The 27,983-nt window shown below is 37.0% G+C and overlaps 1 protein-coding gene across 1 annotated transcript; it reads right to left on the bottom strand.

Annotated features, from left to right (window-relative positions):
- Positions 1 to 1,009: 1,009 nt before the first annotated feature.
- Positions 1,010 to 27,983, bottom strand: LOC146454708 (smad nuclear-interacting protein 1-like). The gene is made up of 10 exons (XM_085095283.1): positions 27,646 to 27,983; positions 23,082 to 23,181; positions 17,854 to 17,926; positions 15,842 to 15,890; positions 10,594 to 10,666; positions 9,647 to 9,737; positions 9,181 to 9,233; positions 8,445 to 8,554; positions 5,648 to 5,738; positions 1,010 to 3,617 (listed from the first exon to the last, which is right to left on the bottom strand). The coding sequence occupies exons 1-10, from the start codon at positions 27,759 to 27,761 to the stop codon at positions 3,522 to 3,524; spliced, it is 852 nt and encodes a 283-aa protein (XP_084951409.1). The 5' UTR covers positions 27,762 to 27,983; the 3' UTR covers positions 1,010 to 3,521.

Raw genomic sequence — 27,983 nt, 5'->3', positions numbered from 1 at the left:
CATAATACTCGAAAACCTTCATTAATATCGGATTCCTAAAACTATCATTTATTTGTATTACAAAAAGTGTCCATGAACTTTTGAAACACCCTGTAGAGGCCGACTCCTCCCTCCCTCACTGTCTTCTCGGGGACAAGGTATCGGAAAGCAGCGAAATAATATCTCCGGCTGTCATAAGGTACCACTAGTAGTTGCGTTTTTCTTTTATTTTTCAGCCATTTTGTCTTAAACATGCTACGTGGAAGACGCAGCCACTACATTTTAGTAACAGGATGATCACATTGATATCAAGGCTGGCAAGTCTCCCGAAAACATCGTAGGCAAAGAAGCGTTTCATTCATGTCCCTTGTCATTTACCTTATAGAAATTGTCAACGGGTATTGTGTAGCGTGTATTGGTGGCTTGGCCATCCAAATGATTTGAACGTTTCCAGGCTCTCTCTTTGGAATAAATAATAACTGAGTAATGGAGCTGTATCGTTTTCGTACAAGTATCTAGTCATGTTTTTTCCTTATCTCAAAATGAAGCCCTGCATTTAAAATGGCGTTTAAAGACCTTTCAAGGTTATGTTTCCGATGAAATTAAGAGCATGAGTTTTTCCACTCCGTGAAAACACTAACCCGAGGCTCTCAGCTATAGCATAAGCGTGTCGAATTTCTCACTCCTCAGTTGCAAGGATTGAACATGGATGAATAAAGAGAAGTTCATGTTTACAAGGGTAATTTACACTATTTATAGCATTCCAGTCGATATAATCAACAAAACTATCGCTTCAACATCCAAACGGCTCCGAGAAAGTTATGTCTGTTCAAGGGTTCCATAAACCATACACAATTGTAATCAACGCCAATTTTACTTGTTAAAATTACCATGACATTTAAAATTACACTGCTTCTGTTGCTACCTAGGACAATGTTTCGTCATCTTGATATGTTCACCATTTAACTACTTAGAGTGGACGTTGGCGGATCTTTGTATGTCAAGGATATATTCTCAAAAAAGGAAGAGATAAGATAAGATAACTTTATTATATCTCAATCAGGATATCTCTAATAAAAAAAACTATTTACAAAATTATTACAATCACGTGGTAATAAATAAAAATTTATCAGTGTAAGCTGAGAAGATCTTGTTGGCTGTAAAAAAAAAAAAAAAAAAAAAAAAGAATGCCAACCCCACCCCCTCTGGATCAGCTACCTTGAATAAAGCGATACAATTAAAATAAGATATTTTGCCGCATGGCAACATCCCGATTGGCCGATAAATAATTTGCATGTTCACTTTTATCGCTTATTACATTAAATATTTGGTCCGATAGTTCCCAGAATCCATTAGGTGAATCAGGTTTAGATAAGATAGAGATGAACAAGATACGATAAGATAGATATGTGCGCCTTGATAGAGATGAACAAGGCGTAATAGTATTATTCACATGTGCTACAACACGAGCTATTCATTTGGAACTCGTGCCAAACATAAGTGCAGAACATTTTCTACGTGCCCTAATTCTTAAGGGAAGTTACACCTTGATTGCCAGTGACAATGGAACAACTTTTAAGGATTCAAGGGTGCAGGCCTATTGTCAGCGTGAAGGCATCAAGTGTAGGTTCATTGTCGAGGCAGCCCCTAGGTGGGAGGGTTTCTTCGAGTGGATGGTAAAATCAGTCAAGCTAAGCTTGAACCTAACACACAGTGATCAGCATCAAATTTCTCCTTGCAATATTTAACAATTATTCCATGAGCGCGCGTTGGATATGAGATGACAGATAGCCAACGCGGCGCATAGAGCCGAGTTGGCTATGAACATTTCATATCCAACAAGTGCGAGTGGAATAATTGTTTTATTAGAAACAATCAAGAAATATTGCTAGATCTTGATGATTTCACTTTGCAAGAACAACCAGAAGATAATTTATTGGTCCCAGTTCTCGGGCATGTTATAATAGCTCATATACCATAGCCGCTAAGCCAATCAAATCCATGGAATTGCATTATGCAATGATTCAGTTTTTAATAACAATGCTTATTCAACCCCTGAGGACATCAAAATTAAGGATATGATCACAAACGGTGAACTTTCTTGATATTTTAATAACTTCGCCACAGTACTTTTATAAGATATGTATGGGGACAAGATAGGATAATTTGTTTTTTGAAATTAGTGGTTAGAGAGTTATAGAAGTGTTTGCGGAATGCTCAATTAAACTTTGTTGAACTACCTACTGCCTTGGTAGAGGTTGAAGCAGTTTTGAATTAATGACCATTGACATGTCTTTACGATGAAATGGAACAACAACTGACACCTTCCCACCTGATTATTGGTCATAGGATTCTATCACGCCATCAAGAAGCACTTCTGATGAAGTTAGCCGCAAAATGAAGTAACACTCACAAGAAGAGCTAAGTTTCTACATCGAGGTCTTGATCACTTCTGGAATTGATGGCGATTCCAGTATGACAACTTCATGAACATCATCGGTATTCTAAGAAAGGAAGGTGGAATGCCTACTTCATGGATGAGATGCTCATGTTCGAAGTGCAATGGAAAAAGTGAAATCTGGGAAGTCACCTGCGCCAGAATGAAGATGCCCCTTGCAGATTATATCCCTTGAAAGTGAATGCCAAACCCGACAACCCTGCAACCTATTAGAATAGTAAGGGATAAAGATATCCCAAATCTTGCTGAGCAATGAACCTTGATTGATAGCATCAATCAATGCAGGAGAGTGTGTGGAAAACTGGACCCAAGTGTATCACGTGTTTTCGTGGAATTACCATCCCCCACGAAATTAACTGAGGAATTTACTTAAAATGGATCTGAATGTTGCCTGAGATAAGCTGATGTAAAGGTGTGATGCTTATCTGTAAATTATAGTCTTCAAGATGGTCTGAAACTAAGTTCTTCGATTGTGTCCGTTTTTATACACACCCTTCTGATTTAACGCAGTACATGAATAGGGCTTTTTGAACCATCACCACACACGTTCCCTCTCTTTGGTTAAAGGCTCTGCTAATCTCGTATATAAGGATCAATAAATTACATCATTTCTGTCACCATTTTAAAATTCCTTTCGAGATGTCAAACCATTTTCACAAAACAAATAAACATCTGATATACACCTCTAGTCGTACAATCGAATGTCTGCAAAAGTTCGTTGATTCTAAAAAGCACATGGCAATTTTCCATAGTTAGTTTCTCTTTGATCTTTTTAAATACCCAGACTATAAGAGCGAATGAACAAACAGCAGACAGTAGTTGATGATTTCAAGTGAACCAAGGAAGATTTTTCATCTTCGCTTCTAGATGTTTGCTACCTTGTTTTGTTCCACTTGACTGTGCTCAGGTATGCTCCTGACGGTCGAGTGGAAAGTCTGAAGCGAGCTAAGAGTTCTATGAGGACTCTTGAGTAAGACTGTAGAGAGCACTTGTTAATTCTATTACACTAGTTTACGACCTATGAACAGTAATTGTGCAAAATATAAATTAACAAACAACCGTGTTGTTATGTATTATGCACTATTTATTGCTCTTCGTTACTCAGGTCGTCCTCTTTGTCTTGCGATTTCTCGGTTAGAATGACGTATTCCCTTGTTGAGAAGCCAAATTTAAGAACATCCTGCCAAGGTAACAACAACAGTTGTCAGCAGCTATTTTAACAGTCATCCCTCGTTAGTGCGGTTTTTAATCGAGTGTCGAAAGTCATTGTTTGCTTTGTAATTACTTTACTACGCTTTGTAACATGCTCAGGCAATTAAAGTAAAACCAAAACCAACCATGACCGGCTCACACGCAATTCCTGCACTTGGCGGGTTGATTGGTTCATTGTTATTTGTGGACGCCGTAATTGGCCCAGGTAACTACTTTGCTTTAGGTGTTATGACACTTATTTGAAAACTGCTTTTAACAAAATTTCATAAACAGTTAAAACAATCTAATGAATTACACCGCGTTTTTTTTTTACCTCATCTTCTTCCATGACCGGGATACTGACTAGCATAGGGGGACTTACACAACAGGGAACTGACTGATATAAAGAATAGTGCGAGTAAGGGATTGTGGGATCGTTGGGTAGACAGACGGATATCGTGCAGACAAAGGGTGCATTTTTCAGCATTTTCTCAGAGTAGCGTAGTTCTTGTTAAATAGTGTTCACCTAAAACAGTATTTCCTATTGCCTAGTTCCTAAGCGTCTCTCTGTCTTTCATCTCGGTCAATCTGAAAACAGATGGACCGACTGACAATTAGATTCCAATCTATCTGTTCATTTCCAGTAGTAAGTTCAATACGATGTTCTTTGTACTAGCTTAACAACAAATCTGCTACTCACAGTTAACACAACGAATGAAATGGTCGAGCTGGGTTTAATATAGCTGCTTTTACAGTATTGCTGTATCCTCTGATCTGAGTAACGCCTAGTTAATGCAGAGAGTTCAAATGAGGTCCTTCATTTTGAAAACTAAAGCAAATGCATGCACAGTTTTTTTCTGGGCTTTCCCAGGCCGTTCGCCTCCTTTACAGCATTGAAACGAATTGATCGTGAGAGTCTGGAAAAAAGCTGAACGGGGGCAAGGCAATATTTCCTTTTCAACTGACTGCCAAGAAATTCACTTTTTCATCGGTGGAACTTCCATCTGTCTACCCAAACGATCCCATATAATCCCTCACCTGTACCAGTCTCATAGTAGTTTGAGACGGAATGTGTGCTTTTCATGATCTGTGCGTCTTCTTCTTCAGCTCATGGAAAGAAACTGATAGAGAAAGGAATGGATGGCAGAAAATACATAGAGGCTGTTTGAAAAGCGATAATGGGAAGAATTTGGAGTAAGAAACAGGAATCACGGGCCAGGTATGGTAAAACCTGTCCAATAACAGACAGAAATGGAGCTGAAGAGAAGACCAGAGGGAAATAGTTAAGATGGCTAGGGACATCAACGAAGAACTTATGACACAAGAACGCTTGCCAGTGAAAAAAGAAAAAGGAAAACAGAAAATCAGTCAGACGAAAAGACCACTTTTTGGCGTATCAGCAGACCTTCCAAACTTGCCCAGATACGAAATTTATGTTAAGAACGATCTGAATCTTTCACAATTAAGGTTTCCACGCACATGCCGAGAAGAGTTAATAATCAAGCGAACATAAAAGTATTGTGAGAGGTAACCATCATGGACAGGACAAGCGGTGTAGACTTTCTCAAAATCCGTTTTTGTGATGGAGTCCAGTCAGGTGGAAACGTTCTCGCCTCACATCTCCATCGCTCATTGCTCACTTTCGATGCCATTAATTGAAATAAGATGTTGACTTGTGGCAAGTCTAAGAAAAGTGGAGGAAGGAGGGCTGCAGTGGTCTCATTGGGAGAGGTTAGATTTGGCAGATGGCTTCTGTATCATGAACCACATTTTTCGCCACTTGTAAGAGAAGCTCGTAAGACTCGGTTTTAATATTACAAAAACCCAGCGAGGTGAGGATATAAAGAATATGATATAGGGTTGAGTGATGCTGGAATAAGTGACCCATATCTGGGTTGTGTGGATAACAAGCAAATAGCTAACTGCATTCCTCAGGCTTAGTGGAATTGTTAACATTGGAACAATACAAGTGTTAAACTTCTTAATGAATTGAAACAACAGCAACAACAAGATTCTGACCTTTTCCTTTAATTCATAAAATCTTCTGGGCTCTATTCTTTGGTTGTTTAGGTATGTTCCATTTATTGAATCCAAGTCAATAATATATGGCCTACAAAATATCAAAATTATATGTTTTATTGTTAGTAAACAACATTGTGATCTTCAGTTTACTGACATGATAGAGTTATTTTTTATTTGTTTCATTCGCCACCAAATAACGACAAAAAAAAAAAAGAACCTTGTTGTTTTCACACCTGATAACAATCACCCAAATATGAAAAACAGTTTTGAACTGGATGGCAGAAAACTGAGAATAAATCTGCCAAATATCTTAAACAATTGGATTATGAGCTCAAAATTTTTATCAAGAGCAAACAATCTAATTGTTTCAGTATAAATCTACTAGTCGTTCAAGACTTAACAACAAGACAAGTTCACATTTTTACTGATATAAATAGGTCACGCCATGCGCTACTCACTCTACTTGCTATCTACTTAACAATTCGATTGCAAGCTCGAAATTTCTATGGCATGATGGTTGATGAGGGCGGATCAACTATCTAACAGCACCTACAGTACCAAGAACCACGCAGCCTGTAATTACGAGCAATGGGGTTCTGCTTATGAGACACTTGTACATGTAGGCAATAAAATTCGCTGGGATTAAATTCCATGGGCCATTTGTCTTCCCAAAATTCCAATTTACATAAAAAAATCGTTTTGAAGTATATCGCTTTCAGCCTGTGATTGAATGGTCGGGTATGAGAGCGTATCGTCAGCAAACAGTCAAACAGTTGAAGACAAGGGCGTTCATGCGCAATAAAAATAAACAAGGCCTCAAGATAGCCTTGGGGGACATCAGACTTCACGCGTTCTCCAGCCCACCATCTACCATTATAACATAGCGCGCGTGCATCCAAATCTAATTCCTATTGGCGTCATCATGGTACATTTCTCAACATACGCACGGCCGTGCGTCCATCCGATGACGTGTGCAAGTCAGATGAAGGAAGCATGCGCGCGCTGTTATAAAAAACTTTTTACAGAGAGACAACACCATAAAGAATGTATATTTGTAAGAGCTTGTCGAAGTGAATGAAACGTTAAGATTAAACCAAATGAGAAACCACTTTCATCTTTTTTTTTTGTTCAGAGTTTTTTGTTGTTAATCAGGAACAAAACCTGTTTTCCAGGAATCGTTTACTTTATTTTCACTATGTTATAAAAGAATTGGTTCATGCTTTTAGCTGTGCGTATATCGAGTTATGGATGTACTTGGGAAGTTTGGAGAGCACTCAAGAAGCTAGAGTTGCTCTCGGCCTACTCTTACGCTTCTCTCGTGCTCTCCAAACTTCCCGCGTGCATCCATACCTCGATATACGCACGCTAACCATGAACCAATTCTTAACCACTTTCTAAGTGCGATCTGTGACGAAATCCTGAATTCAGCATTTGGTTTTCCCTCGGCTAACATCATAATGGTTGCTTGCTTATGGCCAACTTTATCAAATACTTTTGTCAAATCTATTATTAGTAGATCTGTTCGGCCTCCTCTTTGCATGTTTTCACTAAATCATGCACTAGTTCAAGCAACTGGTGGTATGTTGACCTTGCTTGATTTAGCAACACAACAGCCGATTGGTAAAACAGCAGACCCGTGAGGAAACAGTGTGTAGTCTCAACAATGAGAATCGAAATCATCCAATCACTAACAACCAAAGCGAGGATCGAAATTCACCTATCACATTCAATCATGCTGAAACGTTCGCCGTAAATGTTATATCGATAACTCCGAAAATTGTGTTTGAAATATTTATAGAGCCAAAACTTTCGTAGTTGATGAAATGTGAAATTTACGTGTGTATTACATACAGGGTCACTTATTAGCAAAATTTCAATTTTCTCTATAGTATATTATAACTGCAATATATTCATTTCTGAAAGTACCGGTTGCGATCAACACCTATGCTACACTGTTGCGAGTCTGAATAATTGGAGCCATTATTTCAAACTACCATGACTAACATCTGATATGACATAAACTTACTGATGACCATGAACTCAAGTGTTGCCGTCTACTAAAATACAAGTTAAATCATCTTAGCTCCAGATTTAGGGATACCATAAAACTCCAATTTATAATCAAGAAATTTAGAATCAAATGCTTTTGAATGTCAATAAATACTGCGCATATCAACAATCCTTATTCCATATTTTTCATTCCACCTATAGCACATTTGAATTAGGACTGTGACAGTCAAATCAACGGGATGAAAACCTGACCTGATTGAAATTTGAAAAGCGTTGAATTTTCAACTAGGAAGGCGTAAAATTGTTTTGGGTTTTTCCTAGGTTGTTTTGTTTCCTGTAGTTGTCTTATAGCTTCTTAGGATCATGTGCTACTTTTGTTGTTCTTACCACATTCTGATGTCATGTCTGACTGTGATCTCTAACTGAACAGACACATAGCAAAATGGAATCTGCTAATTATTTTGTCTTGTTATTTATTTATTTATTTATTTATTTATTTATTCACCACGACATACAAAAAAAGAAAGTTACAATGAATAATAAACTAGGATAATAAACTAGGTTAAATACGGCACTGTATATAATTGCGTTGAGGCATGATGCTCTTGGGTTTGATGGCACCCTACCATCTTTCATACACTTTGTAAAATTTTACTGCCAATAATAATTATTGTTTAGTTAAACCTTTTACTGTATTGTAAATTAGTCAGCTTTGTTTATTCATAAACCATGAAAGCTCAATGTATCCAAAGTGTGTGCATACTTTATGCTGTATACTACTTACTTTACTTTTCTGCTAGCAGTCCCATCCAATTTCTTGTAATCTACCAGTCTGTATTGAAGAACTGCATGTTGTTTTGAGCAAGAAGGATGATCTATTGCAATGTCAACAATCTGCAATATAGGAGAGCAAAGTTTTCAAGAATAATCACATATAAGGGTGGAGAGTCCTTTGCTTCCTTTTCCTTCGCCCCCCTGAACCCTTTATGCTGCTTAAACTCCCTCCGGCCTACACCAGCATCATTATCACCTGCTGTGTTATTTTCCCAGAAATGGGGAAACTGCCCAATGCCCTAAACACTCACCTTTGCCAGAACTGCTAATTTTACTTGGTAGTAAAAGACGGGATGTGTTTATGCATTTGTCAGAGGGTGACTAACTAAGTTATCTGCTGTTTTAAACAATAAATTTATTGGGGTTTAATTTTACTTAATCCTGGTTTCCCTTAGGGATAATCAAAATAGACAATAAAACTAAATGCAGTCACTGAGTAAGATTTCTCAATATGAATATCACAAAGTATACTCTGGTAAGGCAAACATCTAAAGGATGGCCATTTATAGCAAAACACAGAAATCTGGAGTTATTAAACCCAGTCCAACAACCTACACCATGTCGCCTACTCATTACAAATGATATTTACTACATTCTCACTTCCCTGGTGATTAGCTTGTTATCTGTATATGCGCACAATGTATATAGTTTTCTTTGTCAGTGTTATTATCCACGGTCCTACTTACATGTCTCTGTCTTCCTAACAAATAGGCACTTTGTCTGTGAATGTACATAACAGCTACAAAAGGAACAAAGATAGTAAATTTCCCTGGAAATTAAAGTTACAGTGTAAAATTTTCTGACAATGCTGCAGTTAATGCTCCATGAGCGCTTTACAGTTAACAGTAGAATAGCCCACTCGTTTCAAGTAATCTCACCCCATATTTATGGTTTGCCATGTTTTTTCTGGAGTGTGTTTTATCATTTTCTCCTCTTGATACCAAATGAATGTTAACTCATCTTCTGGTTCAAGAAATGTTCAGAATTTGTGACATGCTCTCAAACAATCTTAAATATTATATTACTAAAAACAACAGAAAACAAGTACTATTTTCATTAATTATTTTTAGCCTTGAATGTTTAATTTACATCTTTTAATTAATACAAGTGCTCTGATTGCCAAGGTTGCATGGATAATACTAATCTACTTACACATTGCTTCTTCCCCTTTAAAGGGATAAAGTCGCCACCTTGTCTTTGGCTTTCTTGCCTCAGGTGGTTCACTGTATTTGATGACAACACCCTACAAAACAAATTGATCCACAGACATAATGTTACAATAAGCATACCAGTATATGTACTTTCTGGCATCAAACATGAACGATCTTGAAACATGCATCTTAGACAAAAGACAGATAAAGGAAAAAAACGTTTGAATAATGGTAATGGTAATGCATTTATATACCGCATTTTCTATTTATATATATTCAAATGCGGTTTACATCAGCATATGTCCATTAGCGACCTCATCCTACACTCCCAACCCATGAAATCATGAAACAGCACAAAGACCAGACCAGCACACCGGGAACTCCATGCCCTACTCTTTGCGATTAGTGTCTGGGTTCTTTAACGTCCCACAGGGTTATGAACATTTAAGTGTTGTGAGACGGGGCCTACGGTTTATCGTCCTTATCCGAGAAGACTGGAAAGTCTAACCATTTGTAGATGTCATTACAAAGGCAGCACTTTCTCCTCACTTATTTAAAGACCCTGAGTGTTGGTCCGGCCGGGGTTTGAACCCACGACCTCCCGCACGGTAGTCTGATGCTCAATCAGCTGAGCTAACCGGTCGGCGGTTTAAGTCTCATCAGTATGTGCCAATAGCCCAATTTCCAAGTATTAAAATTCAGCCTGAAACAATAAACATCACTGTGAGGCTTCGGGGAATAAATGCATATAAACTGTACAATTGATTCCCTGGAGCCTCAAAGTGATATTATTGTTTCAGGCTGAATTTTAATATAATTATCGAAATTAGGCTATACTCAACCTTGCAAGCCCTTGCATAGTCACGTTCTTTACTATGTGATAACTGAAGTCAACCTGGTTTTTTAAGGGTTCACACCTAGCTAATATGTATTTTGTTAAGATCTTACCTTGTATGTGTTTGTATATTCTGTTAACTTTCCAGAGAGATTGTAATCTGGGCCATCGATATTCTGTTGGAGCCTTAAAGCAATAAATTCAAAAACAAATTTCAATGACTGAGATGTCTAATTACTGGTCAGTGCTTACAAATCAACTTGTGTCAGTTTCTAAACAGCGTCAGATTCTTACAGTAAGGTTACTTAAGATTACTGATGAAAAGTAGGTTACCTGTCTTGTAATGTGTGCAAGTTCCCATACTTGACCTTTTTTGACAAATTTCTTTGAAAAGTCCATTAAAAACTAATAGATAGTTTTTTCAAACCAAAAATGGATTGACTGAGAGCTGGTAGCTTTCAGTCATTCAAAGCCAAACTAAAACTGTACCTTGATGCTTAATTGATGAGTTTTACCATTATTATTCTTAAAAGTTTCTTAAGAGCGGCGGTCAGAAAATATCAAGCATTTGGTGGCAGAACTCGAGAAATCAATTTCGCTCATTTTCTGGCTACAAAAAGCCTTTAAGTAGAGAACAAATTTGCCGCCTTCAGTTTTCTCTAGGAGCGCTTAACGTTCTAGAAAACTGAGATAAACAAATTTGACCCGCGAGGATCCCGAAAGTACCCGCACGGCAGTGTGAAATTAATATTCTGAACTGACTCTTCATCTGGAAGGAAAGAAGATCCATGGTATTTTTATACTCGGTATTGACAGCGGAAGCACCGCACGTTTATAGAAAAGTTTGAACTAGACTTAACCATTATTAATAAAAGCAAACAGAGCTTAGGAAAATGTCCCTTTTCTAAACAGGAAAAATCCCGCAAAAACGGATAAATTTTAAAGATAGTTTTCGCTATGTGGAATAACGCCTATTTTTCTTAAACTTTGCCTTTTAAGTAATGTAACGTTGTTCTTGATAATGTATTAAAATCAGCCTGGGTTTTGAATTAAGCACTTTACACGACCGTTTTGAAGTCACCATAATTCGTTTAAAATTCCGACAACGGCTAAATAAACAACCGTTGTTGCGTTACCGTGACAATAAACAGACTAATTTTACATATACCAAAAAAGCGTAATGAAAACAAATTTCTTTTAATCTTTAATTACAATAAGGTAAAGTCCGGTCTGGGAACCGATTTTTCTCGTTTGCGTTGTGAGATTTTTGCTTATAAAACCATATCTAGTAAGGAGCAGTAAGCGTCTCGATGTCCATTTCTTGAGTTCGCTCAGGTGTCAGATTGCCAATGAAACCGCATCAAAGGGAAATCTGTGGGGTTGAAGTTCTCCCCTATGACTATGGTAAAATGCTCGCTGAAATAAAAATTGGAGACCGGTCAAACTTTCCTATTCTGTTTTTAATTCGCTAAATAGTTAGGGTTGCGTTTTACAAATTCCGAAATCACCAATAATCAGTGAATATTAATAATATCACGCATTGGTGTTTACCAAAGTAAATTGAATTAGTAAAGTAAATGTAAGATAAATTCAATTAAGGAAACTGGAAAATTTGTCACTTTAAATTTGGTCTGATATTCTTGTGCTGTCATGGAAGCATGGAGGTGGTCTTTTAGCTCCTTGGTCGGAGGTCCTTGCTCTTACGACCCCAGAGACAGGAGCAGATCAACTGAAGTAAACTAGTGCAAAAGGAACATCGCCGGTCACAAGGCTTCCTTGTCAATAGCCGATGTAGAAACCGAAATTGAACTTATTCTGACAAGAATGTTTATCTCCTTCACCATGAATGTTCATCTCCTTCACTTTTCGGAATTGACGATTTATCTTCGACACCGTTCGTCTCTGGGCATTGGCTGGCGTCGAGGTCAGTTCAAATAAGTGTCAAACTTCTCCGCCGGTATCAAGCCATGACAGCCAGGCGCAAAAAGCCGCAAAACTAGAACGAGGACTTGAAAAAAATTCGTGTTATTTGCTATGGAAGAAACTAGGACTGTTTATTCCAGTTGGTTCAGGTATGCGTTTACATAATTTCCATTACCTTTTATGTATAATAAACTGTAAAAACGTCTGATGGAACACTTTACTTTTTTGCACATTCGGTCTTTTCCAGCACAAAATATTAGTATTCAGATGTATTTTCAGTTCATCAGATGCGGAGAAAGCCGTTAATTAGACTAAACGTGAAGTTTTCAGTGTTATTTATTTATTTATTTATTTATTTATTTATTTATTTATTTATTTATTTATTTATTATTTTTATTTTCTGTGCTTGGAACCCGAGTCCTAGTGCTACTGACTGTGGTGGACAACTTTTTGTTCACTACCTCGTAAAAAGGTCCTTCTCTTGAGGAAAGTAAGACATCATAGTTACAGCTTTTCAGGCTTGTGTAACGCCCATGCTAAAGACTTATTATCCCTATTAAAGGAAAGTATTGAAAACTTTTCAATTGAAGGAAAAGAAGCCTGGTCCCAGCTCTTAAAAGTGTGAAGTTTGTGTCTTCGCCACGCCCTAATGCTAGGATTTTTAGGTCTGCATGCACCTTCCTTTAATCTTTAGAACAAGGGAAGCAGCTTATGACGGTCTAAGTGAAATGAAGAGGCTGAAATTAAAAAGAAATAAGGTTATGTATTTAATTAAGCCACCCCCACCCCCCTTTCCCCTCTATCTTGGGAAGAAGTAAAATTTCGCTCTACACTTAAATCAGTGAGTGTATCTTTTTCAGTCTGTTCCTCCGGTGTATCTTTCGCATTGACGGTTTTTGTTGCTGGTCGCTACGAAAAAGAAAATTCAATAAAGAACTACGGGTACTAGTCATTTGCGCAAAAGTTGTCACAAAGAGTTCGTTATTCCAGATAAGCAGCTGGTATATAAAGCCATACTGTTAAACGCGTCCCTAACAAGGGGAGGGGCAGGGGGGGACTCGAGCCCCGACCCCCCCCCCCCCAGAATTTTAAGAAGCGTAAAAAACAATGTGTCAAAAAATAAATAATTAAAAAACAGTAATAATGTACAACAATCAATCTTGAATTCTGACGCTGCAAGTGCCTTTTCACAACCCTTAATAAATTGTTTATTACCTGACAGTTTCCTCCGCTAACATTTGGCTTTTATACAACAGCAGCAAAGGCAGTCCTTCCTTGTGAATCGGAAATAAGAACCAAAATCCTCATGACCGATTTGTGTCTTTTAGTAGGGAGTTAAAGATAACATGACGGTGATGGTAGCGAATTCGAAAACACAAAGAGAATTCGCGTTCTTTTAAACTTCATCGCGATAATTCCAGCTCCCACCTTTTTTTTTTTAATTTTAGACAAATCTTCCTGCGGACATATTCTTACTGCCTGATTCCAAGTTCACTGGAAAAAGAGAAAGGGAAATTTGTCGTCGTCTTTTTACGTCATTCTTTAAACGTGAACAAGTTTGGCAATTTCACGTGGTAGTCCGTACAGTGACGGCAAAGGGTCGAAAAGAAGTTTAATGTACCAAAAAGTGTGATGCAAGTGCAAAGTTATTGTTTTGCTTACTATATCTGCCCCTTTTTTGATGTTTCCAATTTGCTTTCCCCATCCCAGTTGTTTTAGCCTGACTACGGGCCTGTTAAAGCAATTCTTCCCGCCCCCCACCCCTTCCCTACTGCCTACTGCCATATCTCAGTGACCATCTAACTAATTTGCATATTTGCTGTCACGCAACATTGTTAGACATGTCTGAATCTTTTCCATTTCTTCTCTTCCCGTCGATAATGGTTAAAAGGAAGCGAGGGGAAAACAGAAATCTTTCTGATAAAGCAAGATAGGAGCATTATTGAAGGCCCTGAAGCTGTAATTAGCAGTTTGCCCGTCGCGTCGGTTTGTTTTCACTGGCAGTCATTTGGTCGCCAAACGATGTCGTGGTCGAAATTAGCCAACTTTAACGACCTTTTGTGAAAATCTCAATGGAGAACCCAGCCTGATATTTAGGTATGAAGTACATCAAGGCAATTGTTACTGAAAGCCAAAGTATGAGAATATTTCGAGTTATACCACATACTGAAATGTGTGCTTGACCTTTGACACTACATTACAGAGTAAACCAGCTGTAAAAATATGCCGCTGGTTTTAAATTGTTTAAATTTGCCAGATATCATAACAAACACAAATTCATCGGTTATCATATCAGAAAGAGATTGTCTTTCGATATAAGAAATCCCGATTTTCGTACGCTTCTTCTAAAACAAACGGGGAGACAATGAAAAGTGGCGATTTTCCGGTTTTAAATTCAATCATTTTTCAGTTCACAAGGCTTCGATCGATTTTCCTGATTTTCTCAAAACGCAAATGTTTCTGGCCAATTTAAGCCACACCATGATTCTTACTTTAGTGAAACCTTATTATGGACAAAAGATGAAAGAAATCGACTCCGCTAAGTTTCGCCAGAAAATTCAGATTTTGCTCGATTTTTCCTGACCGCCGCTCTTAATTCTTAATTCTTGATATTTTATTTCTTAAATACTTTCTGCATGTTTTATGTTGTGACATTTACAATAGTTTACCAAGTGACTTAAAAGAAAACCAATGCAGCTTTAAGCGGAAATTCTTACACGTAAATAGTAGGATTACTTATTCTTATATGAGTCTTGTATTCATATAAGATACAGTATATGTATATGAATCTGGCACTTTGTATAGCCCTTCTATTTTTAAAATGAATATATAGTGTAATTTAAGTCATCAAGTACATGTAGTATTGTAATTCTAATGTAGGGGGTCTTCTAGATAAGCCTAGTAAGGCTTCTGAGACTTCCAGCTCAAGTCATACGACTTTTATTAAGAAATCAATATGTAAACTCAATTGATTCTGGGCAATAAAGATTATTATGTTGTTGAGTATTAACATAGGGATAACCTCCTACCTTCCCTTTCAAGATGTCTTTTTCCTTGTAACTTAGGTTTGCATCTTGAAATAAACTGGGGGAGGGGGGAGTTTGGGGGTTGCCTGGGGTGGGGAGGAGGGCAGTAATTTTTTTAGTTTTGAAAGGTTGTACACGTAGGAGAGACAACCTTTCAATAGAGCTAACAAAGAAATTTTATTTTCAAGAAGAGTAAGTACAAGAAAATGTCACACTGAAATATACATGTATGTTCTGGCCCTTATTTTGGGGAGACCTTGCTATTAGATTGGTGTGATAAATTTATTTAAATTTATTAACTAAATTTATTAAATTCAATAAATTTTTAACAATAAATTCAGCAGCTAGTTATCAAGCTTAGTATACAGATAATGGTAAATACATGTAATAAAAATTTCATACTTAGACTTACTCTGCAGACTCACTGCTTTGCCCAGCTTTGCGGCTATTGGACGTACCATCTGCAGATTAAAATTAATGTCACTAAAGATATTAAACTCGCCATCTTTCGATACAAAGTCGTGCACCATATTCTGCCCACTAACGCAACCTCATTTAGAGATAAAATTAAAGAGAAGGATAAATGCCATCTTTGCGAACAAAAACAAACACTAACCCACTTATTTATTTGTTGTTCATTTGTCAAAAGGTTTTGGACAGAATTTACAAATTGGTGGAATACAAAAAATGATGATTCTATCTAGCTCAACGAAGAAAATATTATCTATGGCTTCACTAACAATATCGCGCTGCAACTTGGCCTGAACCTCAGTTTAATAATTATTGCAAAATATTACATTGCCTCGAGAGAAGAAGACCCCATATTTCTTTGATACCTTCCTTGCAGTTCTGAGAAGCAAACTTGACATAGAAAAACATAATTCAAAATTACAAATCAATCTTTAAATGCCATAGAACTAAAACCTACTTTTTGGGATTTTGCTATTTAACGTAAGCTGCATTTTGGGTATTGTAAATGGTAATCAAACATCTTTTTTTTTTCTTCTTCTATTAATTTTTTTAAGCTAATTAAGTCTTATTGTCTTATTGTAGTGTATTTCCTTAGCTTGTATGTTTGTTTGTCACTATTTCTCTGTAACTCTTCATTACAAGTGAAATAAAATTAAAAAAAAAAATCTGCAGATTAAATGCAAATGACCGAGAACTTAAGGTTGCTATAAACAGTGCAATTAGCAAGTGAGGATTGCTCCTTTGAGGCTGACAATACTTGTGGGTCATGATTTGGTTTTGATATGCTGTTTGATTGGCAAGGACCTTTGAGTTTGGTGGCCATGGAATAGGACTTGAGGAGTGATTGTGCAGAAACTGAGTGTCAAAACCTGAGCTTACCTAGAGGCAAGATTGGTTTGACAAATTTGGAGAGGATAATAGCTGTTGAGCATGATGTTGCAATGTGAATGATTATGGGACTGTAAGCCTAACATCAAATACACATACATGTAACAAGAGAATGACATCTTGTTACAACTACATTACCACTGCATGATCATGTGGCATACAGTTCTTACTGATCCTAAAATGTTCATGTCCTTATACATGTATAACAAAAGCACTTACTTTATTAGTTTATTTCATAGAATTCAACATTCACAAAACAACTTTGAATAATAGCTGCAATAATTTTAGTGAGCAAAAAGTTCTCTACCCCTGAGATGTAGTTGCAGCCTCAGAGCCTGGGTTATTTTGTTGTTAAAAATAACTTATAATAAGAACTTGGTCAAAAAACTGTGCTACAGTGTAAGTGGAAATTTGTTTGAAATGACAGAAATGACTTTGACTCTCCCAAAACAACCCCAAAAAATTCTTAGCAGCTCTCCGTCACTTTAAACCTTGAGTACAGTCAACTCTTGTCATAGCGGACATCCTTGGGACATCGTTTCGTGTCTGTAATATCGAGAGTCCGTTATAATGAGGTGTGAGAATCAACAGAAGTGGCAGTGGCCTGGGGCTTGAGATTACAGTTATTTATGAGTTATATGGCGACCCAAAATATCTTGTAAGACTTGACAAGCATATCAACAGTAGTGAAACTGCTAAGCAGTCATTGAGAATGAAGGATGAAGGCTTGGTCTTTCCTAAAGAATCTGGAAGGAAAAGGTGCAAGAGTGAAAAAGCAGAATCTGTTGTACAAATATTAAAACATTCTAGAAGTCTTTGAACTCTGTTTTGGCAAATGACAAACATCAGATTGCAATTTATGTCACATGCGAAGTTCATGGTGTCCGCTTGATTGAGAGTCAAAACAATAAAATATTTTACTGTCAGGTTTGTTCCACAAAAGTGTCCGTAATTCCATAATAGTGAGAGCCCGTAATTGTGGGCTGTCTGCAAGGCGAGAGTTGACTGTACCCACCTGGGACAAACCTCTAATAAAATAATTAAGTGCATTTAAATGCAGTTTACCTCTAGCTGGACTGTCCTGTTGTCTTGTTTCTCTATTTGTTCTATCCCTTCCTCTTTCCTTTTGAGGTCTATCCTGAAAAATGAAAATGAAAGTGCTAGTTAATGTTTACATGTACATGCAGTCATTACATGTACAAAATTTTGTTGATCTCATCATTTTCTGCATGCCTTGGCGATTTCCTTGTAAGATGAACCTAATGGTATTGTTTTCCTTGTTGACTATCTTACAATACAATGTACATTTATTTAACTTCAGGACAATAGCTAAAGGAGAATATTTATTAAAATCAGACGATGAAAATGCACTGGTCAGAACTCTGCAAACATCCTCACCACAGATAGTCACGGTTTCACTCATAAATTTTAGGCCTGATCAATAGGAAGATAATTTTAATGCATCATGAATTGTTATGAAATTAATGTCACTGCAGAATTAGCACAGATAATTTGAGAAAATATGTTCCCTTTAAATCTGTTGCTGGGTCAGTTTGGTGGTTTTCAAATTTTGTGGTTACAATGACATTGAAATTTAATGTGGCTAAATTATGCAATTTAGGCATGGTTAATTTTGCGACAATGGGCTCGGTCAGCAGTGGCAGAAGAGGTGACAAACAGTATGGGGTGGCCATTTTTTCTATTTCTTTCATGCACTGCAGGCGCTATTACAGTAGTGCAGCTACATGTACATCTGCTGATCTCTCCAGATCAAAAGAATGTATCATCAACCTTTGTAGATCCATGCTCCTACTCATCCCTTGCAAATTTTGGTAATTAAACTGTACATTAAAAAGCTAGGTACATGTTTACAAGCATTCCACTGGTCTCAAGAGTGACGGTGCCTTGTGGTTGGCACTTACAGGGTTGACATTGCATTTTCACCTCAATCATACCCTCAGGCCAGGGGACTCGCAGATCCAGGATTTATTTAAAATTCTAGAGGGTAGTCAGTTAGCCTGGGGGCAGGCTAAACCTTGACTCACTTTGAAAGAGTAGATTTAAAGGCACAGCAAAACTGTTTCTATTTAACTCTTTACATACACATGTATACAGTTACAGGCTGTAGGTTCATCCTACTGTATCTCTTTCTCTTGACAGGGAATGGGGTTTTCAACCATACTTGGTGTTTGGTAGTGTCTTTTGTCAATAATTCTTCCCTGTTCTGTCCATTCTGGAGTCTACTTGAAATTAAAGACTGTTGTTTTCTTTATCACCTTGATGAATGTCCGGTCCTTGGCTGCTTTCTGAGCCAAAATTATTAACAGTGGTTCTACAAATTATGTATCTTTGAAGCCACGACTCCAGATTGGCAAACGGCGTTGTGCCCACCGGACCCGGACAGCTGTTCAAATGTTTTTAAACTTATTTTGGGTTTCACTTCCGCTGATTTAGAATTGTTGGCAATTTTTTCGCCAGCAGGTCTTTTATCTCCCTGTTTTTGAAACTTTTGCTAAATTTGTTGTGAAATGCTGTCATATTTCGGTATTTTTTCCTTGAAAATGACAATGTTATGGCCACAATTTTGCTAAATGTGAACATATAATTTGGTGTCCATTGCTTTCTGGGATAGTTTCTGTCTCAAGCATCACAAGAGTGGTTCCATATAAGAAGTTCACTATCATACGGATTGCAACGGTTGCAGTGATAGAAAAATTTCTGTCTCTGTGATCACAGTTGCAATGATCGTAATGATCACAGAATGTATGGTTTCCATGTGATCACAATGACATTGTTGTGCTGTTATCGCTGCAATCCTTGCAATCATATGGAAACCAGTCAATTTAAATTGTAATTTCCACCAGGCTTAATCCTCCCTTTGGAGGTTTTGTTGCTGCTCACAGATAAATTTGGGTCCACTTCACAGGTTCATGGTTCAGTCAGTCACTAGCAGTGACTTCCCCAAGCTTTGTGGTTTTTTTTTGTTTTTTGTTTTTTTGCTACATGTACATTAGCTTTGTAATCTTGAAACCCTTTATCTGTCTTTATCCAGCATGTGCTGGCAGAGTGGGAGTGCTATGGGATAAGTATCCTTGAGCTGGTTGAAAATCTGCCTGCACTCTTTGCATGATGCTGGCTTGAGGTTTTAGCTCATAGTGCCGTGGTAAAAAAAGTGTCATGGAGAGTTAGGTTTTTAGGCTGCTAAGTCCTGTATGTTTTTGGACCTGCCTACAATTTGTCCGATTCAGCACTAGCCTCCAGTTAATAGTGCTGCGGAGATAAATTAAGCACTTTATGGTCATGCTATCGGAGTTGTCTGTTATGCACATCATGGAGCCGCATCCCCCTTTACCCCAAAAACATCATGTTGTCATTGTTTGTTTGTTGAGATCTATAGCTATGTTAATGGTCATAGGAACCGTTTGGATGAGCATTTACATCGTAAACTTTGTATCTCTGCGCGATTGTTGCGCATGCTGTATTGCGCAGTAAAGTGGCTTAGTGGTAACGCGAGTTGAATCAGTTATAAGATTAAGCAAGCTAACCTGTTAAGAAACTAATGTTTAGTATTGTTGAGCTAACCTGTGATGAAGCAACATTAAACATTTAAAATATAGAGCTAACCTGTGATGAATAATTATTGATGTTGTACTGACAGTTTACACGTAAGTGTTAATTGTGGAGTTACAGATGGGAAGTACCGTGTAAGTTTTCGTTTGTTTGTTTCCTTTTATCTGATTGTTGCATAAATTTCAAAGTTTGCAAGGTCGAGTGCCAAGGATACTTTTCTGTTTATTTAGTTTAAATTACTGTAATCCCAACTAGAAATAATATGTGACTTGAAAAACCTCGCAAAGGTAGGGCTGGATGGACTGTTGATTCGAAGTGATGTTGTCTTTTGTCTTTGCTCTGTGGTTTCCTGATGTCTCCTTCTTCTTCACTGCTGGCACTGAGTTTCGTTGTTTAATTTCCCTCAGCGAATCTGTCTTGTCCCTTGTGCATCCTCCTGTGGTTCATTTGCATCACAATTTATTTGGTCGTGTTTCACCAATAGTAAACATTTTTCACTCTTCGATGAATAAGCACATTCAACATGAGTTGCATCTGATGCCAGCTTGTCTTCCAACCTGTTACTGCATAGCAACCTTCCTTTTGTCTGATGTCATTCAAGCTTCATTTGCACTGTTGCCAGAAAACAGCATGGACACCTTCAATGATATATATAATTTATATATCCATACTGTATAAATATATTTTTTGTTCGAATTTGCGCGGCTTAGCTCTTTTCGGGCCTTTAGCCCGACAAATTTATTAACCTCGTTTCGCAAGGAAAAAATATGGTATCTCCACATTGGTGTGAGTTTTTTGTCTTCACAGAATGAAACCCAGCAACACTAATGTTGAATTTAAATCCTCGCTGCTTCAGGAAGAAACTGTCTCCTGAGCGGTCAGCGGTTACTCTGATCATATTTTAATCAATATTGCGGGCATGATCCTCAATTCCTCATGTGTAAAGTTTGAAGATAGGAATTTGCTGGTTTTCAGAAGGTAAAAAATGGTACATCAAAAGAAAAAGTTGTGAGGAATACTTTATCGACAGCTAACAAACAGACGTATAAATCCAAGAGTTTACCGTGAAGAAATCATGCTTTGATGGCAGTTTTTCAAAGTGAAGAGGAATTGCCCTTCATTAATCATCACATTTCATTCCCCATGGCATCCACAAATTCTTATAACATAAATTACAAGATTAATAATGAAAATTTAATACTTCTACAAATGTATTGCGCAGATTAACAAATTATTTGATCAAATGCACATTACAATACAAAAAAATCTGAAATAAGAATGAGATAATATATTAACAGACATAAATATGGCTAGTAAATACTTAAAAAGACCTAGTATAAAGACTAATATAATACATGCAATAGAAACACAGTTGCATTAAAATAATAAGAGCAAAACAAAGGCAAAAGCAAGCTAAGATTAGTTCAGTCCGACTAAGGAGTTGAAAATGCCTTGGTAAAAAAATGCGCTTTAAGGTGACGTTTAAAAACCTCAATATCACTCTTGCTTCGCAGCTCTTCTGGGAGGCAGTTCCATAGTCTAGGAGCTGCGACTGCAAATGCCCTGTCACCTAGAGTTTTTTTTTTTTTGAGATTCCTTTCAGCATGCAGTCAGCTGAAGTTGATGCGAGTACTGCGTTGCGGTTACCACTATTCACATGTGCATTACTGAGTTGGCTCACACAAGCCTTTGATTTTATGATAAATCTCGATACATGCTTTAATGTTTTTATATTATTAGCTGAGGAGCTTATTACTAAGATACTAGACTAAAAAAAGGAATTTAAGGACGGTGCCTACCAATACTGAAGTATTTTTGCGCGGACCTTTATTAGTGTGCGGGAAAAGTAGATCTTAGCAAGGGCTTTTGAAATCCAAAAAGAAAATTGGGGGTAACCATGCATTTTTTAGATAAATAAGCAACAATTATTCTAAAAAGCAGTAATAATTATAAACGAAGTGCCTCAATGTACATGGCGTTTTTTTCAAAATTGATTTTTTATTATCTCTGAAAAAATACATGGTTATGCCAATTTTCTTTTTGGATACCGAAAGCACTTGCTAAGCTCAGCTTTCTCCGCAAAATTTTAAACCGCACAAAAATATCCCATTATCAGTAGGCACCAACCATAGGAAAATAGGGTATCTCGAGATGAGCAGAATGTATGCGCAGTAACAAAAGAAGGCACGGTCCTTAAACCAGTGAAGTGTAGACTTCAAAAACTTGAAACTTTTTTTTTAGTAAATCATGAAATTATGTAAACTCAGCTCACAGGCTCACAATCAAAACTTCTTATAGTAAAATCTTCCCCTTCACAGACTGGTATTTTTGTAAGTAGTCATCACTTACACACTCTTACCACCAGACTTTTCATAATTTATGTAACATAAATGCTAGCGTTACGTTAGCGTGGCCGAGGGTCACCTTGTTAGGGCTATTTATTGTATTTTAATTAAGCCCCTTCTAGAGACAGATTGAACACATGGTTTGATAGTGTGCTGCAACTGTTGTATGAAAGAGTTTCTTGGGCAAGTTTGTGCCCCAGCAGGAGCCATCCCACACTTATTGCTGCTGAATAAATGCCTTGAAATCAAGTTTAAACTGTGTACTGTGATTCTCAGAGAAAACCACTGGTTCACATGTCCAAATGTTCATATAATGAGTGTTGATATTCAACAGCAAGCAGACCATTGAACGAGAAAGAAAGATATCAAGTTTCTTACATCTTCTCTTCTGAAAGTCTGTTGGTGCCTTCTGACATGACGGCCATCACCTCTCCTAGTTTCTGCCACTTCAGTGCCTGAAGACAGAGGCTTTGAATTTCTGTAAGAAAGACATTTTTAGAAATTTAGTGGTTAGTTTTAAAAAGAAAAAGGGCAATACATTTATTGAATTGTGACTACTTTAGATAAGGTTTCTATGGAGTTGTGCACCATACATACATGTAGTTTGTTCCATCTGCTTTTAAATCACAGTAGATTTTGCTTTCAAATGTTTCATGTGTATTTACACATAACTGAGGGAAAGTGTCAATCTAAGTTCCAATGAACCAAAATTAATTCATTGGTTGGGAAATGAACAGGCTTACTTTTTCAAAATTATGTGATCTTGACTCTCTACCTTCTAATATTTTAAGTTCACTAACTAAAAGTGTGAATTAATTGACAAACTTACTAGTTTTCCAAATCAAAGTGTTCTGTGAGCAAATTCATGAATTGTTCAAACAGGTGAATGGACTGATATTTCAGATTATGTTTTAAGTTAAATTTGCTTCTCTAATTATCATGCCTAGAGTATGAGCAGCAGCTGTTTGCTAATGTAGCAAAGAAACACCACTGTGCAGGGCTGCAAATAACTAACGGGCAGGCTCCGGTCACGTTGTCCGGTCAAACATGTTTTTGCTCGGACACTACCCGTTTTTTGCCGGTCAAATTTTAACAGTCGTAACTCTTGCGATAGTGAACCCAGATTGCACAGTAATCCTTTTATAACTAAAAAAAACAACTGAATCCAAGTTGGTTTGGCAATAAAAATTACAAGTTAGTTTCACTACTCTTAACTGCAGAAGCAGCCCTGCATTTAGTACGTGGAACGGTTTCGACGATACAACTGCAATTGTCCGTTTTAATTTACATCTGGCAAAATCATTTATAATTAAAAATTACACTTCAAAAAAGAAGCTAACTGAAATGTAAACATAAACAAGAAACACTTAACTTTAATTCATATCGTCTAAGTATTTCGAAATTCGGCAGCACTGTATGTAATTGTATTAAATGCATGGCGTCTTATTCCAAGTACAACTGTTGCATTCCATCTAGAATCCCTTTAAGACAACCTTATTCTTCCACTTTTTGTGTTATACGCTCCATTTTTGAGTTGCATCGAGTGATGAAATCACCAGAAAGCTTAGTAACCAAACATGTTTTGCAGCGTGTGCCAGAAGTAACGTATGGTTTGTTCACTTTTCGCACTTTGCAGCAAATGCTACATGGACTATTCTTGGTGCAGCTAGATTATTCTTCGTGAGGGTGCTTTCCGATCATTCAATCAATCAAGCAATCAATCACTTTATTTAAGAGTCAATCATGTTATCTAGCCAAAGGTAAAACCCTCTACACAATGATTTGCGGTCGCGGTAGGACTTGATGACATCACGGAAATTTGCGATTACCGGGAATTTCTCGACCACTAATTTGTCTAGTTTTATATTCGTTTTGTTTTTTCTTTCGGAAACATGAATGTTGTCCCTCGTGATTAATTAAAATTTCTCTGAACGACTAGGTTAAGTACCGGACAAGATGTCCGTCAATTCAAGGATTTGTCCGGTCAATACCCAATTTTGACCGGAAATTGTCTGTTGACCGGCCGTTATTTGCAGCCTTGCTGTGGCCATCCTAATCAGTGTTTCAATAGATTTGCATCATCTCTTTTATGCATTTTTTTCAATGCTTGGACAGTGTTGCTTGGTTTATGTCGAGGCAAGTCCTTGGGCTTGTAATCTGTATGCATGTCCCGGGATCAACTCCCACAGGGGGCATATTCGGTGTTCACTTTTTTCCTTCTCAGTCTGCTTTTTTTTTCAGAGTGAGAAGTAATATTTAACACATTTACTGTTAGTACTGAAAACGATATTAACTGTAATGTAGCATTTGCTCAGATACGCAAAGGAGGCCACACTGTAGGTTGTTTATTTCTGGATTTCAGTCATTCTTTACAACAAAAATGATCAAGAAGTTGCTATTAATGGCCTTTGATGAAATGTGGTCTGAATCATTGCACAAGATAATAATAATAATAATAATAATAATAATAATAATAATAATAATAATAATCTTTATTTGTGCTTATTTTTAATGTACATAGTTGATTCTTACAATCTTGTAGTGGTAATACATAGAATTAAATTAAATATTAGTTAAAATAATGTGCAAGCAAGGAAGCTAAATGAACCATTTAGTTATCTTGTTAGCTCCCTGGCTAATTTAGGTTCTAGATAGCAGGCAAAAAAGGCAAAAAAGAAAAAGAAAAAAAATGAAAAAGCGAAAGGAAGGAAGAACTTATTATTAATTGTAAAATGTTAACTTATGTTACAAGGTCAGCATAAAAGAAAATTAGTTCATTTGTTGTTCTGACAGTAAATAACGTATAATTTGTTAAGAAGAGTTAACAAGAATCACCTATTGTGTTGTTAATACCAATTTTTTAACCAAGCCGATATAAACCAGTGATTACCTGAAAGGTTGTGTTTCTTATGACCTGTCACCATGCTTTTAGTTTTTTAAGAAAGTTGATGTCTGCCCTAGAGGAAATTGTCTCCCCAGTAATCAGTGTCAGTTATCTCATACCTGTAGTCTGTTTTTCCTTTTTTTTTTTAATCAAGATAATATTTCTGGTAAGTTGCATGACTGTGTATTGAGAGTTCCAAGTCAGCAACCACAGACCAATATTTGATTGAGATGTGGCAAAAAAAAAAACTGTGTCCGGAATTAATTTTGTATTTTTCTTTGCATTTAGAAGTTACAATATATTTTTCATAGGCTTCCTAATTAGTTGTTATCTCTAACTTGAACTGCTTATTAAAATAAAACAAACACAGGCATAAAACATTCGAGAAACCATTTTGGAGGCAATTGTGTTGGGAACTGAATACCGCAACAGTTTCCTTGCATTGTTACCCAATGGACTTGGAGCACTATTTATAACAATTATTAATACAGTATGCTGCCTTGGATAAAAATCTTTATTTCTTAAAACAAGTTTAATTTTTAACCTTTTCTACAAAATGAACCATAAACTAATTATGATTCACAGGGTTTTATGCCAAAACAATGAATACTGCTGCAGTAGGGCACAACTGGGTTCTGAATAATGGAGTGGGCTGATTCTGTACCTTAAACAATGACGTAATAACCAAGCTTATTGAATAAATAAGTTTAATAACAACAACAACAACAACAACACCATCATGATAATGATAATAACAATAACATTAACAATAACAATGACAACAACAATAACAATAACAACAACAATAATAATAATAATAATAATAATAATAATAATAATAAGTTATGATGAAGGAGTTGGTGGGAAGGAAGGGCAAAGATGTTCCGAAAAACATGTAGAGAGCCCTCTGGTTTCCTATAATATCACTGGGACTTTTAAGGTTGTAACATGAACATTTGCTGTATCCGTAGTCGGTCCGGCAATATGTTAGAGATAAGTTGACTTTTCTGAATTATTTTGAATTATCAGATATTTTAAATAGCGTCATTATTACGTTTTATTTGTAGTGGTAACTTCCAAAGCCAGAAATATTTCATTTATATACCTAGGTTACTTAGGATTGAGGGTTTTCACTATATAGTCAACAGGCCACTCTCACATGCCCCGTCATACTATTTAATGATTGCACAAACATGTAGCACACAGCATTGTAAAAGAACATATTTGGGCGAAATACCTGTGTCATTTTTTCCAAAAAAAAAAAATGCTATCAATGCAGGTCTTGTACAAGTCTGAAGCACACCACTAAACCCAAAATTTACAGACAACTGTAAAAGTCTGTATAAAGACCAAGTCAAAGAGCGCATGATAGTCAATGATAGTTGATGATAGTCAATGATAGTTGATGATAGTCAATGATAGTTAAAGCGCGCATGCTTGTTTGACCAACAGCTATCATGTGCTATCATCGACCATCATCAACTATCATTCACTTTGAGCGTGTTCAAATTCTTCATGATAGTTGATGATACTTTTTCTCCTTTGACCACACGCATGATAGTTGATGATAGTTCTTTGGTCAGCTGTTTTCTCCGCCAACGCCCTTAAGATTAATTTTCAGTTACTTCTTCCAACAACTGAAGGAAAGCGAAGCAGGCAGCTGCTTTCTTTCCCCTCAAAAAATTCACCCCTGCGGAGTTTTGTTTGTGATGTTGACACTCGGCAGGTGCCTGACACTAGAGGTTCACGGTAAACTATCGTCAGCTATCACGAGTTTCTTTGAGCCGTTTGACCACCCGTTTGATGGTTAATAATAGTGGATGATAGTTTTGACTTCATAAACTATCGTCGACTATCATGCGTTGTTTGACCAGGGCTTAAGCCTTTGCAGTGGCTGTCACCGTTTGCAAAAGATGCAAGAGGTGAATATTTTGTCAATTATGTTCTCTCAAAATTTGATCAACATTTGCTCAACAATGTTATGAAAAGTGACAGGAGCCTTAAGCTTAACTCTCAAGCTTATATAAGCGACTAACTTTCTATTCAGTTATGACTCACCGATAATTTTCTTCTATACTTTCTCGTTGTCTCCTCCCACGATATTCGGGGTGAGCTCCTCGCCTTTCTTGAGGGGATCTCGAACGCTTTCTTGGTCTATAATCTGAACTTGCCATATTTGATCAGGTAGAGTACTCTCGCTAGCTCGAGCAGGCCCGCAGCTATCCAAAGAGGCGTTGTGATCGGACGACGTAAATTTTGCTGCTTTGTGAATAATAAATGGGATAGAAGGCCGGCTCTTATGTACCTTCTACCCAGAAACTCACAATAATCAACGTTTACAATTCTAAGGAAAACGATCTGCCAAGGTCCTCATAACAGAGTCAGACTGATATGAG

This window comes from Pavona decussata, unplaced genomic scaffold (genome assembly GCF_977016875.1).
Source record: "Pavona decussata unplaced genomic scaffold, jaPavDecu1.1 SCAFFOLD_300, whole genome shotgun sequence".
NCBI lineage: Eukaryota > Metazoa > Cnidaria > Anthozoa > Scleractinia > Agariciidae > Pavona > Pavona decussata.
This window is presented reverse-complemented; position numbering and strand designations above follow the sequence as displayed.